At 42.4% G+C, this 12,307-nt stretch overlaps 4 protein-coding genes across 14 annotated transcripts in view; 3 read left to right on the forward strand and 1 right to left on the reverse strand.

Annotated features, from left to right (window-relative positions):
* LOC127509865 (putative leucine-rich repeat-containing protein DDB_G0290503) overlaps positions 1-12,307 on the reverse strand; it is a 427,110-nt gene that overhangs the window by 66,683 nt on the left and 348,120 nt on the right. The gene's annotated exons all lie outside the window — the stretch shown is intronic.
* The window catches only part of LOC127509969 (DLA class I histocompatibility antigen, A9/A9 alpha chain-like), a 421,940-nt gene that overhangs the window by 45,156 nt on the left and 364,477 nt on the right, over positions 1-12,307 (forward strand). The window lies entirely within an intron of this gene.
* The window catches only part of LOC127509921 (GTPase IMAP family member 8-like), an 82,543-nt gene that overhangs the window by 31,033 nt on the left and 39,203 nt on the right, over positions 1-12,307 (forward strand). The gene's annotated exons all lie outside the window — the stretch shown is intronic.
* Positions 1-12,307, forward strand: part of LOC127509834 (interferon-induced very large GTPase 1-like) — a 40,162-nt gene that overhangs the window by 7,440 nt on the left and 20,415 nt on the right. For 2 of the 3 annotated variants that reach the window (XM_051888909.1, XM_051888910.1), the window contains exons 1-5: positions 1,639-2,274; positions 3,081-3,162; positions 3,297-3,893; positions 4,224-4,291; positions 12,117-12,225. In XM_051888909.1, coding sequence (XP_051744869.1) covers positions 1,939-2,274; positions 3,081-3,162; positions 3,297-3,893; positions 4,224-4,291; positions 12,117-12,225 — 1,192 coding nt within the window. In that variant the 5' untranslated portion in view covers positions 1,639-1,938. Of the gene's footprint in view, positions 1-1,638; positions 2,275-3,080; positions 3,163-3,296; positions 3,894-4,223; positions 4,292-12,116; positions 12,226-12,307 lie in introns of those variants that run through there. The other variant, XM_051888908.1, reaches the window with a different exon arrangement.

The raw sequence follows: 12,307 nt of genomic DNA on the forward strand, positions 1-12,307 counted from the left end.
GCAATTTTGCAAATTCCCTGTTTATTCCCATTAATTCCCATATATTCCCGTTAATTCCCATGGAAAGTTTCCAGCTTTGAAAATTCCCGGAATTTTGCAACCCTAGGAACAATACATTCACAATGCAAATCATGTTTTATTCATAACTGTAAAATTACTATTGTTACGATTATAAGTTACTCTGTTGTACCTTTCAGTTGTTGGTGTTGTTTTGTGTTTGACACACTGTTACACCTGCTGATTTCTTGTTTATTAAACCTCATTTAAACTTTTAATACTGTTTTCAGTTTTAATCTTCTTCAGTCTTGAATAGCACTGTTGTTAATAGGTAACAAGCTATGCAGGAAGTAATGCAGGTCAAATGAGTATTACTACATTAACACTTCACTTATAATATTAACTAATTTTAATTTGTAAAGAAACTATTCAGTAAAGTTCTTCATTAGGTAATCAGTCATTACTGAACATGGTCATAAAATGCATTACTAATCTGTCACAGAGACTAACTCCGTGATTCCCTCCTCTGGCCATCAGAGGGCGCCATCACCAGAATACTGATACTCACACATTCACTCACACTCACTACATTTCCCACAAGCCCCGTACCTTGGTGCTGATTACTACACCCAGCTGCTGTGCATTACCGGGACTATATAAGCTTCACTCAACCTCTCTATCATCGTGAGGTCTTGTATTGCTATGGTGTGCATTTCTGAGCATTTACTATTCTGATTGTCTGCCTGTTATTGAACCAGTTTGTTCCCCGTTTACAATTCTCTGCTGCCTGCCCTTGGACTGTTTATTGTTTGCTGGACTTGTGATTGATATCTGCATCCCCTGATCTGTTGCCTGTTTAACGACCACGATTCTGCCTGATCCCTGCCATAGCTGTCTGTCTCTGTTTGACCACTGCCTGTTTGACCACAAGATCTGTTAATAAAAGCCTGCTTATGGATCCCACTTTGTGTGACGACTCGTTACATAATCACCCAAGAGTTACCATATCACTAGACATCTCAACCACTACTGTATTTTAAAACTTATTAAAATATTTTTCACTTTTTCACATTTTTCACTATTGATCCAGATCAGTAGTACTACTAATGAGTGAGGGCTTCACATAGGTTTTAATGCATTTTGGGTCTGAAACAAACAATGACTTGTAATGATATTCTAACTAAACGAAACAGTTTTATTCTAGCTTCATGCATTATTTCTTTATCAACACTTGAATGTAGGTGTCACGGAACAGAAGGTACAGACAGGTCAGTAGAATAATCAGTTTATTGAACAGGTTGGATATACAAAGGGAACAGGATGCAGCAATGGTAAATAATTTTTTTACACGCAACATTTGTACTGAAAACTTAAAGTAATTCAACTTACTTTCATAAGGTTAATCCAACTAAACTTTGTAAGTTCAAACAACATTAAACTTGGCAAGTTGAACATACTTAATATTCTATGTAAATACAACTTAACTGAGTCAGTGCAAAAAGATAACTCAAAAAATAAGTTCAGTAAATCAATTTTAGATTTGTTTTTACAGTGTATAGATGTGATGCCATTTGCACATTTTGAGAGAGAGAAGATGCAGTACTGCTAAATCACTCACTGTGAATTTACATCTCACTGTTCTTTTCTATTATCTTTTGTCAAACAATGTTTAAGAGTCCATCTTTGTCTTTAAATTATACAGGAACAGATTTTGATTATGATTGTTATTGCAAATAGTTTGGCCAAGAATTATGTATATTTTCTTTGTGTTTACTGTTCTTTTTGTGTTTACTGTTCATTGGAATGGTATTGCACTTATTTCAGTTACAAATATTTGACTAGGTTTATTTATTCCATCAACATCTGATTTATAAATACAATTAATGTTATGTTGTGCAAGACCTGACCTATATAGCATTTAATTTTCTCTCCAGTGACATAATGATGGATCCAAATCCAGATGATATCTTGGATACCCTCCCGGGTGAAGATGAAGAGAAAGGCACAGATGACTTCAACCAGACTCAACACAATCCAAACAATTTAGAAGTTCTAACTAAATCTAAACAAAATGAGTTTGCAGAGGGTCCTGTCCTTGATGATAAAGAAACATGTGGTCCAGTTAAAAAGGAAGTCAGTAAAGAAATATTTGATATGCAGCAAACTTCAGTTCCTGTCACATCAAAAGAGCAAACACCTAAAACTGAGATGATCACAGACCACAGTCTCCAAGCAAATATGTCAGGAAGAGAAAATCAGGCAGACAATGAACACAAGGTAAACATATTATCTTTCGGGGATATAAATCAGGCTTAAAACGGGCTTAAAATCTTCAAGGGTGTGGCCTAAAAACTGAGCTGATAGACACAAGTTATCAAAAATCGGGAAATAACTGACTGTTGCTGCAACACGCACATGATGGTGGGATCAGAATTTGGTATAAACAACACAAATCCATAGATCCACCCTGGTTTTGGGGTTTCAGTGCTAGTATAACAACTTAACACATTTTTAATGGATTCAAAGAAATAGTTCACTGCAAAATATGAGTTCTGTCATCATTTACTCACCCTCATGTCATTGCAAACCTGTATGACTTTTTCTTCTGAGGAACACAAAAGAAGATACAAAATAAATCTATTGGGTCCAACGTTGTTTGGATGTTTACAACACTTTTTCAAAACATCTTCTTTTTGAGTTCCAAAGAAGAAAGGAAGTCATACAGGATTAGAACAACAAGAGAGTCATTGATGAACACAACCATCCCTTCATGGCCACAGTCCAACCATCTTTGCTGTCTCCAGATCTCAAGCCAGTGGAGCACCTTTGAGTTATCATGAAACAACAGAACATACAGCAGATAATGTGCAGCATTTGAATTATTCTATTTTGTCATGATTGACCAGAATCTAAGGAATGTTTCCGGAACTGTTTTAAATGTATGCCACAAATAATGCATGTCATTCTGAGGGCTTAAAGGGTTTATAAAGAAGCCACTGAGTGTACTCTCGCACACTTGCAAGAACTTAGATCATAATAAGATTATAACTAGATATCAAAATTCTATTATTTTTTCTGAACAGTCAGTAGAAGAGAAAAACAACCCCAGGCCTCTTGGCCATCCAGACATGATCAAGACACCTGGACCGTCTGACAGTGACATGGGTAGGAAAACAATATTCACTGCATTCAAGCATTGATGAGAAGAATAAATAAATGATCAGAGTTGTTATTATATTCTGACTAATTTAGGTTGAATTCTGATGAATATGAGAGTAATTCTTTGATGTTTATTCTAGATCCCAGTCTGTCTTTTGTGTTATTTGGAAACTCTTCATCAGTCCAGTTTGGACATGAAAATATTCTACTAGGAGAAAAACAACCAAATATTGAAAATGTAGCAATATCTGGGGTTGTTTCATCAAAGAGGAAGATATCAGAACATCACGTCTCTGTGATAAACATGATTGACTTACATGAGGCTGAACTTTACCTGGACTGCATGGATCATCTTATTAATGAACTACTGGATGAAAATGAAATCCACGCCTTCATCTTTGCTGTGCGACTGGGCCAGTTAACAGATGCTGATAAGATGGGTCTTGAATGGCTTCAGAGAGTGTTTGGAGACAAAGTTCTTCAGTTTGTGATCATTCTCTTCACCTATGAGAGAGAAGAAGAGTATGACTCTATAATTGAGGATCTAAAGAAAAACCCTGTTCTGGAGCAGCTGCTGGGGAAATGTGGAGGAAGATATCACACCTGCAACATGATGATGAACAACCAATCAGAGATGAGAGAACTGATGAACAAGATTGAGCATCTGTTTCATGAGAATAAACAGCAGTGCTACACTGGAGAGAGAGACGAGACGCAAAAGAGTGAATGTAAAAGTGGTGAGAAAACAGATTCTTCATTGATATTTCCCATGTTTAGTCCAGACTGTAATTTAAAGTAACAATAATGTCCTTGTTTACAAACTTGTTTCAGTCCCTTTCGATATAAAAGTCTTTGCTACTGACTCTTTCATAAAGAGTTTCTTTTCGCCATCTACTGGCGTATTAATGTAACCAAAATCATCATCACATCTTCTTAGATGTTATACTGTACCTACCTACATGTAATGAATGTATGACAGAAAATAACTGCTATCAAATAGAACAAAGAATATTTTAAATGGCTCTAAAAAGATTCTTTCCAATTATTTATTTGTCATGTTTCAAAAGCTGAGGTTCCAGTCATCAGAGGAAGCAGTGAGTCCACCACTCCAGCAGAGACAGAAGAACAACACATGGTAAGACTTCTTTGAACCTTGGAGCATTACAGACTGCACCACTCATCTGACAGGAATTCACCAAACTACCAAGGACAGCCTTCAGTGTGAGAATGAGGGTCAGTTCAGTCAGGACCACTTAAGTCAAAAAATTACCAGAGACAAACTTTTTAGTCAATTTTTTAATGGCATATTTTGCTGAAGTTACATTTGGCAGTATGACTCTGTTCTAAATTCCCCATCCTTTTCATGAGCTGCATGAAAGCTAAGACCGGGAACAGCAGCAGCTTCTGGGGACAACCTCCCATTTTTTAACTGGGAGAACAGCACAAAATCCCCCTACTGAGAACAGAGCATGCATCAGTGACAACAGAATGACACTGATTAGATTAAACACAAGTTTAAGGAGGAGCTGGGGGAGGAGGTGGGTTGCAAGCAGCGTGCAGTGGAAGCAGCCAAGCAAGCAGAGAGACGGAAGCTGCGTTTAAGTAATGCACCTTATTTGAGAGTTGCCAATTGAGTCCATAGAAATCAGATCAGCTGATATGGGTGGGGTTGGAATTTGCGAATCAGCTGATAGCAGAGCTTGACTACGAGGCCTGCCTGAAATAACGCAGAATGCTTGATTTGACGTTTTGGCTAGTTAGCATGCTAAGCTAACTTAACCACTAATGTAGTTTATGGCCACATTAGAAAGAATGGACAAAATTTAGCATATTAGCCAATTAGCAAGCTAAGCCATTTGCCGCAGGACAACAAATGGAGCAATGTCAACTTCAGAGAGGTATTTCTCAGGAAAGGTGCTGAATATCTGTTCAGTCATTTCTGTGCGGCTCGGTTCAAAGATCATCTGAGTAGTGAAAAATCACTTACTTTAATATGGCAGACGGGTTGCATTGTTAGAAAATGACAAATGAGATATCATCAGAATTGGTGTAAGCCAAGGAACATAATCTCTGTAACACTAGGTGGTGCTGTGTTCTTTTCTGGTACCTTCAGGATATACTGTTGATGATCCCTACCAAATGTTGTGGTGATATGTCAAATTGTTTAAAAGATATTGCAATTTATGACAAAATTCAAAATGGCAGACACATGGTTTTTCCGATCCTGGTAAAATCAGTATCTATGGATTTGGCATGACACAAGGAATCCATTGAGACCAGGTCACAATTTTCTGACAAACTATTCAAATGTTGAATTGAAATAGCAATTAACTGTAGCAATTAACTTAAATTAACAGTAGTTGCTTTAAATGCAATTTATTGCCCAAAATGCCTTGCTTTCTGCAGTACATTACTGTTTTAACAGAAAACAGTATATTAAGGTTGTTTTTGTTTTTTTTGTTTTTTTTACAGCAATTTTTTTAGTGTGGTGTGAAGTCCATGTTTCTCCTAATAGGAGAAAAGTAAGAAAGAGTCGGGACTTCTCCCAGTGTGTGCTAAACATCATTCCATAGAATTAAACTATTTTTAACAAATGGACTTTTGTTAGCCTTTTTTAGATTCTTATAAAGGTCAGAGTACAAATACAGGTCCATACCCAAATCTTTTGCAACTGTCAATACTATTTCTACCCAGAGTCATTGCGGCTGTGAGGAAAAACCAATAGGTGTCATTAGCCAATGGGCAGACCAGTAGTACCACTGCAAATTGGGCAAACGTAAACCTCCTCTATCACAAGGAAGATATAACAATGTTAGGCGAAGCCTTGTGTAGCCCCTCCAGTTAGAACCGCCCACTCTAAGCAGGACTCAAACCCGGGCCCATCTGCATGGGAGGCGGGTGCTCTAACAAGGAGGCTAAAGACTCCAGTCTATAGCATCAGTCGCTAGAGCTCCTCTTCAGATCAGGGGAGTGAGGTTTACATCCATAGCTCTTACCGGCCTGCGTCCGTAACACTCACAGACGCAGCCCAGTTTTGAAAACGGTTCTGGTGTGATGTGTGGGCGAATTGCGAGGAGCGTATCCTTTTGTATGGAACCACCCGTCAGCCCAAAAACGGAATCCAACAGCGTGGGCGAAGATATAGGCTAATGCGCGTATGTCTTTTCAGCACCCTTGTGAAGTTTTTAAAATTTAGTCAATTTTTCTTTAGCTGCTCATTTAATCTGATTCCAATTTAATTTATTATTATTTCTAGATTGTTTTTCTAATTACAAAATAATCATAATGATTATGTTTTAATTTAGATATTTGATTATTCTGGGTATCTCGTACTTTCAATTATTTGTTCATCAGGGACCCAATGCCGCTCAGAGATACTGTCCCCGGGTTTGCGGTAAACTCACGGACATAAACTTGCCAGTCTGATCTTCGTCAGAGGGTGTAATAAGTTAGCTGAGTCACACTCTCTCAGCAGAAGCCTAATGTCTTGTGTCATCCATGGTTTATTATTAGGATAACATCTGATGTGTTTCTCAACAGAGACATTGTCTATGCAGAACTGCAGGTATGACAAGACAGTAGATGTATAGTCATTTATACTCTCTTGTGCAAATAAATCCCACTGAGTACACTCAGTTGGGTAGAAGCTAGAGCCCTGCACGGGCCAAAAATTCCAGCCCTAACCCGGCCCAGGCCCATGGTGTTCAAGCCCTAACCCGGCCCCAGCCCGACAGCGTCTGCGATTTTTCAGCCCGAACCCAACCCGAGACCAACATCAATATCACATTAAGCTCTTTCTGAAGTGCGTTCTCTGATGCGCGCTGTCTCTACTATACGCAAACACACGCGCGCGCTACTAAGAGGTAAACTTTTATTATAGGCCTCAAACATAACTACCACCACTGACAATCATACCCACAAATATTAATACAGACTGTCCATTACAGAGAAGCATAACCATACAGTAGAGAATAAAGCCAAGCTTCGTGATCCAGCAGCAAATAAGTAAATAAAGATTTATGGCCTACCTTTCTTTGATGTTAAGTAACTGAAGAACAATGTTTCAAAGAACTCTTTGCCAACTGGCTAACGTTAAATAATGATACAAATAAATAAATAAATCCGTTGAACTGTAGGCATGTAAGGGGGTGATCATTAACTGTTTATTCGTGTGCGTTGTGAAGGAAAAAATAGCATCCACTGTTGAAGGCTTCAGAGATGTCCTCCTCTCCTCAAGCATCCTCACTGCTGTGCTGAAAACGCGTTCGCTGCTACTGCTGCTTGCAGGTATGCTCAACACCTGACAGGCGAGTCTTGACAACAAAGGAAAGGTCTTCTCATGTTGACTTCACCAACCCAGCAAATCTCGATCGTCATATTCCTTGCTGGGGGTAAGGTTGAGGTATATGTGGACCTCATCCACAGCTGTGTCATCACCCTGGCCGACATGATTCTCCCACTCCAATTCAAAGTCTGACAAGGCTCTCTTTTTTGCTGCCGGTGGCGGAGTATCTGACGTAACCTCGCTAGCTGGCTTCTCAGTTGCATTTCCACCTGTTGCTCGATAGCTTGCGATCCAACTCTTTGCATCTTGCAGTATGGCATCTCTCTCAGTTTCACAAAACATTGCCAGTTTATGGAATGGCTGAATCTGGATCTTTTTACCAATCCATTCCAAGTGGCACTGGCGGATGGTGGCTTGGTGAGGCATGTCAGTGCTTTCTGGCTGGCAATGACGCTTCAGCCTCTCGTGCCACAACACAACAAGGTTCAAGGTTGGATATTGATCACCTTCCAACTCCCGCTTGGCTTCGTAGAAGGGGTGGAGAAAACTGACCAAAAAATCCAGAACATCTGGGGACACATCAGCCATTCTTTGGGCCTCTCCACGACTCTCCAGCTTTTCACGTAGTTCAGCATACACGTCCTTGATAGACTTGAGCGTGAGAAATACAGTGCTGTAACGTGTTTCTCCCATCTGCAGAACGGTCTTGGATAACTGGCTTGCCAGACCGCTTTGTTTCACGAACCAGACTACTTTCTTGACAGCCAGCAACGTTCCAGCAACCTCTGGGACTGTTACTGACAGCTCGGTGATGTCCAAAGCATGCCGGAGGACCGTGTTGTAGATGTGGTCCTGACAGTCTAAGCGCCGGTATGGTCGTAATGCAGCAACAATATTCGAACCTTAGTCTGTTACCCACACCACCTTGCAGAGGGATCAAACTTGAGAACTGACACAAGCTGCTTCTGCAATTCCTTGTGAATATTTTCAGCTGTTTTGGCCTCATCGTGAGGGAACATGGCAGTGGTGAGTACATTACTCTTCAACTTGAAATCTGACGTTATGAAGTGACATGTGATCGCCATGTAACTGACCTTGCGGAAGTCATCAGTCCACATGTCTGTGGTCATCCCAACATTAATTGAATGCATCACCTCTCTTATCTCAGCAACAATAGCTTCTCTTTTCGTTGTTGCCTTTTCCTGGCATCTGCGGGAAATAGTCGTGGGGTCAGGCAGCAACTTTTCAGCAGACAGGTGACCATAGGTTGCTTCGATGTTTATTAGTTCCTGGGCTAACTTTATAAATCCTCCTCCAGCCACCGTTTGGAATGGCCATATGTCTTCGCAACAGAAATCTACACACTTCTCGGTGACTTGGGATCGGGCATTAGGTGGCACTGGCTTCGAGAAGAACTCAGACATTGATAACTGTCTGCTTGTGCTAGCAGAGTTAGCTGTAGCGCAGCCGCGCTCGATATGCCGTTGTAGATGAGATGTTCCTGTTTTTTTGCTGTCATGTGCAAGGATATGTTTGCAGATTCTGCACTGCACATGACCAAGTGGCTCATTGTTTGTCGTGGTAATCAAATCAAAACTCTTCCAAAATGCAGCTTTTCCCAAAGGATTGGGAACTTTTAATAACTCCCCACGCTCCAACTTCTCCCTGATGCTCTGCATGGTCAACTGTCACCTGTATGCTAATGCGTGCGTATATGCGTTGCGTAGGCAATGTATAATATAATATTTAATATTATAAATAATAAAATAATATAATAATGTGACGAGCAGGGCGGGCGAGAGCCGTGAGGGAAAGGCGCAAGGCCAGTGACGCGAGTGTTAATGAGCGTCAGCTGCGCGTTGCACCGGTCTCGAGTCTCTCACGGAGGAGCTCAGGAAGCGACGACAGTGAAGGACGAGAGAGGACCAGGCCTGGACTTTAAGTTATGTTTTATTATGTTTGTGTGGCCGGCAGACGTCCGTGAGGGTCTGCCGGCATTACTTTTGTTTTGTTATTGGTTTATTTAATATTAAAGTTATGTTGGAATGTTCGCCGGTTCCCGCCTCCTTCTTTCCGTATTTACGAACTGCGTTACATTGGTGCCGAAACCCGGGAGGAAGGAGGGACATGCTGTCGGAGAGCCCTCACTGCTGAGGGGGGATCGCGGTGCTGCGGAGTTCGGGCAGCGCGGGAGTGTGAAGACCGCGAGTGGCTGCCCGAGGCGATGATGCTGGATTGTTTATCAACAGGTGGGACGGAGAGCTCGCTGCCGTGCTCCTGGGACGAGGTGGGGTGGCTGCCGTCCAAGAGGAGCGGAGGAGTCGCCGCCGTTCACCGTGGGCCGGAGCCTGCTACCGTCCGCCATGAAGGGGACTCGCAGGGAACGGGGGACTCGCTGCCGGCTGTCCTCAGCCGGAGGAGCCATCGCTGGCCGCCAGGGGGCGGAGGAGGATCGAGCCGTCCACCGAGCGTCCAGTACCATCGCATGGCACCGCGAGGAAGAGCCTCTCGGCTGGCTGAGGACCGAGCGGCAGTGTGTCAGGGAACCGGACCAAGAATTTTTTTTTCTTCTTTCTTTTCCTTTTTCCTCTCTTCCCTCTCTCGTCTGTCGCTCCCTGTGCTTCCGTCTCCTTTTCTCTCGTCTCGTCTGTCCTTACCCCCAGGTGCTGCGGCCGCCGAGACTGGCCCCCGGGGGAAGTAGAGCGCAGTCTCGGGAGTCCCCCCCGGCCTGCGAGGGGTGATGGGGGTATGTGACGAGCAGGGCGGGCGAGAGCCGTGAGGGAAAGGCGCGAGGCCGGTGACGCGAGTGTTAATGAGCTTAATCAGCTGCGCGTTGCACCGGTCTCGAGTCTCTCACGGAGGAGCTCCAGAAGCATAAAAGGGGAGTGACGACAGTGAAGGACGATAGAGGACCAGGCCTGAATTTTATTTTATGGATTTGTTATGTTTGTGTGGCCGGGAGACGTCCGTGAGGGTCTGCTGGCATTACTTTCATTTTGTATTTGTTTATTTTATATATTAAAGTTGTGTTAAATGTTCACCGGTTCCCGTACATATGAACTGCGTTACAAATAATTTAACACTATTTCATACAGTAGTCTATGTGTGCTCTGTGCGTACTATATGGGCACAATAAAATGAGAGAAGCTAAATGAGCCCGAGTCCGACCTGAATGGACTCAGCGTGTCGGGCCCCGACGGGCTTGCAGACCTCTAGTAGAAGCCCACTCTGGCCAGGTTCTTATGGTTCTCACAGAAGGCTTAGTTCTTCTGATGAGAGGTTTATATGCAGGCATGAGAAAGAGGGATAAATGGTCAGACTGACACAGGTGGGGGAGAGTAGTGACTGTGTATCCATCCCTTATATCACTATATACATGATCCGAAACATTTTGTCCTCTTGTAGGACATGTAGCAAATTGATCAAATTTGGGAAGGACAGTTTTCAAATTGGCTTGATTAAAATCACCAGCTATGATAAAAATCGCATCAGGGTAAACAGTCTGTAATTTGTTTGTAGCTGACAGCAAGACATCCAGTGCCAGCTTAGTATTCACGCTTGGTGGGATGTACACAGCCATAACAATAACAACCGTGAACTCCCACGGCAAGTAAAAAGGTCGGCATCTTAACGTTATATACTCTAAAAGTGGCGAGCAGGACCTGTCCATTATGGTAACATTTGTACACCACTTATTATTAGTGTAAATGCACAGCCCTCCTCCCCTGCTCTTACCGGAGTCTCTATTTCTGTCGGCCCGGTGCGCTGTGCAGCCAATGGCAATGGCACATGGTACAATGGCCTCATCCGGGATCCCAGTATGAAGCCAGGTCTCAGCCATTATCGTGAGCGAGCAGTCTTTCACCAGTTTTTGCTCCACGATTACCAGCTCCAGTTTTTCCATTTTGTTGCTTAGCGATCTGCCGTTGGTAAGGAAAATGCTTTTGCCTCCTTTCCCTACGCCGCCTCCTGCGTTTCCCAGCAGGATGAGCGATCTCCTTCGAAATTTGTTCGCTATGATAGTTCCGGATAAAGTCCAATTCAGAGCATGATGCCCCGATCCTTAACAGAATTGTTATATATTGTTATATATATCGAGTTACTGATCGACAAACAAGCATACAAAACAAACAAAACGCACAAGGAAGACCGTTTCAAGGAGAGCAAAGCCTCTGCATACGTGTGTGCCGCCATCTTGGATTTAAAAGAAAGAAAGAAAGAAAGAAAGAAAGAAAGAAAGACCACAGGTTTACACATGACCATAGGCGTGGTGGCTCAGTAAACAGTGCTGTTTCCTTTCAGCAAGAAAGTCCCTAGTTTAAACCCTGGCTGAGCCAGGAGTTCGTTCAGTTTGCATGTTCTCAATGAAGGTTTCCTCAAGGTCCTCTGGTTTCTCCCACAGTCCAAAGAAATCCAGGTAATGTGGACTGGATATGCCTGTGAGTGTGAGATGTGTCAAAAAGTCCAGCCAGTGTAACGTGTACAGGCCAAATCAAATGTAAACAGAAGTGGACCTTGCACTTCCAGATCACCCATGTGTAGTTTAGCTATTATTAGCAATTGGGCCCAATATGGAGCCCATCAAGTGCCCAGTATGCACCCAACTGGGTAAGCCCATGAAATAAATCTGTGCTGTGTTTGAAGAAGACCCTACTAATTAATGCATTTTCTTCAGGATAATGAACAGTCTTTAGAAGAAGGGAGCAACTCCAAACCTGATGGCCAAGCAGATTTGAGGAAAACACCTGAAGTGTGTGACTCTGATTCATCAGTCCGCAGCATGGGTAAGAAAACAACAATACTGTTTATAAGAAGACATGTTCTCACATTGGGATTTATTGGTGTGTTTAACAACAAGTCTGTGTA

The sequence above is a fragment of the Ctenopharyngodon idella genome, chromosome 3 (assembly GCF_019924925.1).
Source record: "Ctenopharyngodon idella isolate HZGC_01 chromosome 3, HZGC01, whole genome shotgun sequence".
NCBI classification, from domain to species: Eukaryota; Metazoa; Chordata; class Actinopteri; order Cypriniformes; family Xenocyprididae; genus Ctenopharyngodon; species Ctenopharyngodon idella.